The following is a 3276-nucleotide window of genomic DNA, read 5'->3' on the forward strand; positions in this document are numbered from 1 at the left end:
AAGGATGTGGCTCAAGGGGCTTCCAGGCAGGAAAGATAGCTGATAGGGCAGTAGGAAGGGAAGTGGAGGTTTACCTCACCCACTGAACAAAGAAGTCAGCAGTCTTGGGACTTGCCAAGATAAAATCACCAGACAGTCTCATAAATTCTGGGAATAATGTAAAAGGGGGACCTTGAAATCTATTATGCTGCCCAAGATATCCAACAGAGGAACCTTGAAGACTAGAGGAGAAAAAGGTATAAAACCCTCAAACCCCTACCAGTTGGGGTGCTCAGACTAGCTGAGTTACCGCTTGTGCTTTATGCCAAGTGTACTCTTTTTTTTTTTTTATCCAAAATGTGCTTATTGGGATGGTTTCCCACTCATCTTGATTTGAGGTGCGTTTAGTGCTGCTTCCTTTTGAAGGAGCATCCTTCTGTAAGCCTTGCTTTTCCTCCTGTTGGCTGACAGAGAACAGTGGAGCAACCAACGCACAAAACTACCGTTTGTGCATGGCTAAAGACGGTGGTGATTTTGTAGCATCCTGGGCACTTGACGTCCATGAAGTAGGAGTTGGGGCTCTGCACCAGGTGCTTCTTCTTGTGCTTCCTCTTCTCCTCCTCCGGGGAGGGGTGCAGGAGGTCCTTGGCAAGAGGCATGTCGTCGCGGGGAGGCCGTCACCGCCGGAAGCCAAGTGTACTCTTAATACACTTGCTTGCTTTGCTTCAACACTGCTTTCTGTCATGTGATCTGAATTCTTTCTCACGAGCAATGACAAGAACCAAGGAAGGGAGAGGCCCCTCTGATTTGGGTGATTCTCCAGTAACATTCCCACATATTTTGCATCTCTTCCACCTGGCTGTCTGAGATGTATCCTTTAATAATAAACCAGTAACCTGGCAAGTTTACCTGAGTTCTGTAAGCTGCTTGAGCAAATTAATCAAATCCATGAAGGGGATCATGAAAACCTCTAATCTATAGCCAGTCAAACAACCTGGATTTGTGATTGGTGTTTGAAGTTGGAGGGTGGGCAGTGTTATGGGACTGAATCCTTCATCTGTGGGGTGTGATACAATCTCCAGGTAGATAGTGTCAGAACTAGGTTGAATTGTAGGACATGCAGCTGGTATTTGAGAATTGCTTATTGGAGTAAGAGGAAATACCTATGCATTGGAATTGGGTTCAGAATTATCCTTGGAACTGGACATGATAAAGGCAGTAGATGGGGTCAGAAGAATAGGCTCTGAATTCAGGTGCACCAAGATCTGGGTCTTGTCTAACAGCTGCGGGATGCTTATTTAAGCACTCTAAACCTCAGCTTCTGCATCCGTAAAATGTGACAATAATAGTGCACACTTCATGGAGTAATTGTGAAGATTAAATGAGCTAATGTATGTGTGGACCTGAGAAGAAAGGATCATTTGATGTGAATCCTGAGAAGGAAATTATCTGCTGAGGTGGATTCCCCATGGTCAACTGAGGACCGGAATTTTATAAGTAATAGTGTTACCATTGTAACTAGGTAGTTGTTAATAATAGGAAAGGAGCAAAAGGGAGGTCAGACATTATAAGCATTATAACCAGGAAGCTGCAACCTTACACTCCCCAGGGAACCACCGGTTCATTCCCTGCAAATCACTGGGGGAAGGGTCAACAAAGGAGAAATGGATGCATGTGCAGTGAAGTTGGGGTGATGCAGGGAAGGTGCTGGTCAGTCTAACCCAGGAACAAAGATAATTGGCCAGAGGAGGCAAAGACACTGTAAGCACGTGAAATACTAGAAGGTTAAAATCCCCAGACAAAGGAATTCTCTCTGGTTCCTCTCTCATTCCCCTAATTTTGCTCCTACTTCCTTGCATTTGCCCATGTTTCTAGAAGCCACATGTACCCCACAAGCAATGGACAGATGGACTACAGCTGGGAACACAAGCTAAGCTAGCCTGATGCTGAATTGGGCTTTGCAAATACGGAATGGACTCTGTGAGCAACGGCTTTAATCCTAGCTCTGCTAAGGGCACAGCTATACTTCTTCCACAGTGGGATGGAGGGAGAGGGAACCTTGGAAACCCAGGGCTTTAATTCCACAGAAATAAAGCCATCTTCAATATCTCATCCTACTGTGTAAGTCTCAGAAAACTCCTTTTCTCATGATATCTCAGGAAGCCCACTTCCCCCAGCAGCAGACAGGGACATGGAGAGCTCACCCTGATAACAAGAGAGCCTGGCAGCGGCTTCTCACATACTCTATAGACTGGGAAGAACATCAGACTGAATTCTCAGCTTCCCATACTATGTCCTGCTCTTTAAGCTGGCTAAGTCAACTATTATAAGGGAGTTTCTGGTTTCATCTTCCTACCAATGGACTACAGCCTGCATTGTCCAATCAGAACTGCTTCATAACGACCAATCAGGGCACATAATGCCCAACTGTGTGACTCAGGCCAATTTACATAAAAGGGACCTAACTGGGAACTTTTGCTGGAAAAGACAGCCTCCCCTCTGTCTCCACGGAACACAATTTAGATTGCTACCTGATCTGTGTTTCCTGGGTTGCAAGTCTTTTTGCCCAAATAAATGCTTTTTAAAAATTCTTTGTTATAATCTACAATTAATTTTGATTTACATATGTAAAAGCAATGAACCTAGGCCTTGGTACAAAGTAACACTCAGTAAGTCATAGCTGTTTTGGGGGACGGGAAGAAGAATGATAAGGAAGGATGATACTAAAATCTCCAGTTTGAGAATTTGGAAAAATGCTGAGGACAGTAATTAGCACAGGAGAACATAAATTTGTTTTTGGACATGTTGACCCTAATGTGCCTACAAAACCTAGGGTGAGAGTGTCCAGCAAGCAGTGGGACCTCAAACTTGAGGTTTGGTAGACACTGGCCAGTGACGGTCACTGAAGCAATGGCAGAGCGGAGAGGGTTGAGGACAGATATAGGCACCTCATGGGCTGCAAGGAAGGAGGAGTCAGGGAGCTGTGTGGAGGCAGGAGATGTGAAGAGGGAACTGCTTTAAGTGTGGATAAGCTGTTAGAGAACAGGATTCATCTCTGTTTGGGGGCTCTGGGAATTCTTATTTCTCCTGGGGAAAATGAGAGCTGAAACCCAAGACCACTTGACTTGCTGAGATATCTCTGGGCTCATCCACAGGGCTGTCTTTAAGGGGCCCAGTGTGGCCCTTAGGTGGCTTGCTGCCCCTTACCTCCAGGTATTGATTAGCCAGGTGTAGGGCACGATCAGTGGTGTTAAATATGTCTCTCCAGTCGAAGTTGGCCATGTCATCAGCCCGATT

At 45.5% G+C, this 3276-nt stretch overlaps 1 protein-coding gene across 1 annotated transcript; it reads right to left on the reverse strand.

Annotated features, from left to right (window-relative positions):
* Window positions 1-316: 316 nt before the first annotated feature.
* Window positions 317-664, reverse strand: LOC106695988 (40S ribosomal protein S27-like). The gene has a single exon (XM_014451010.2). The coding sequence runs from the start codon at window positions 636-638 to the stop codon at window positions 384-386; it is 255 nt and encodes an 84-aa protein (XP_014306496.1). The 5' UTR covers window positions 639-664; the 3' UTR covers window positions 317-383.
* Between the last annotated feature and the right edge of the window lie 2612 nt (window positions 665-3276).

This window comes from Myotis lucifugus, unplaced genomic scaffold (assembly GCF_000147115.1).
Source record: "Myotis lucifugus unplaced genomic scaffold, Myoluc2.0 scaffold_6281, whole genome shotgun sequence".
NCBI lineage: Eukaryota > Metazoa > Chordata > Mammalia > Chiroptera > Vespertilionidae > Myotis > Myotis lucifugus.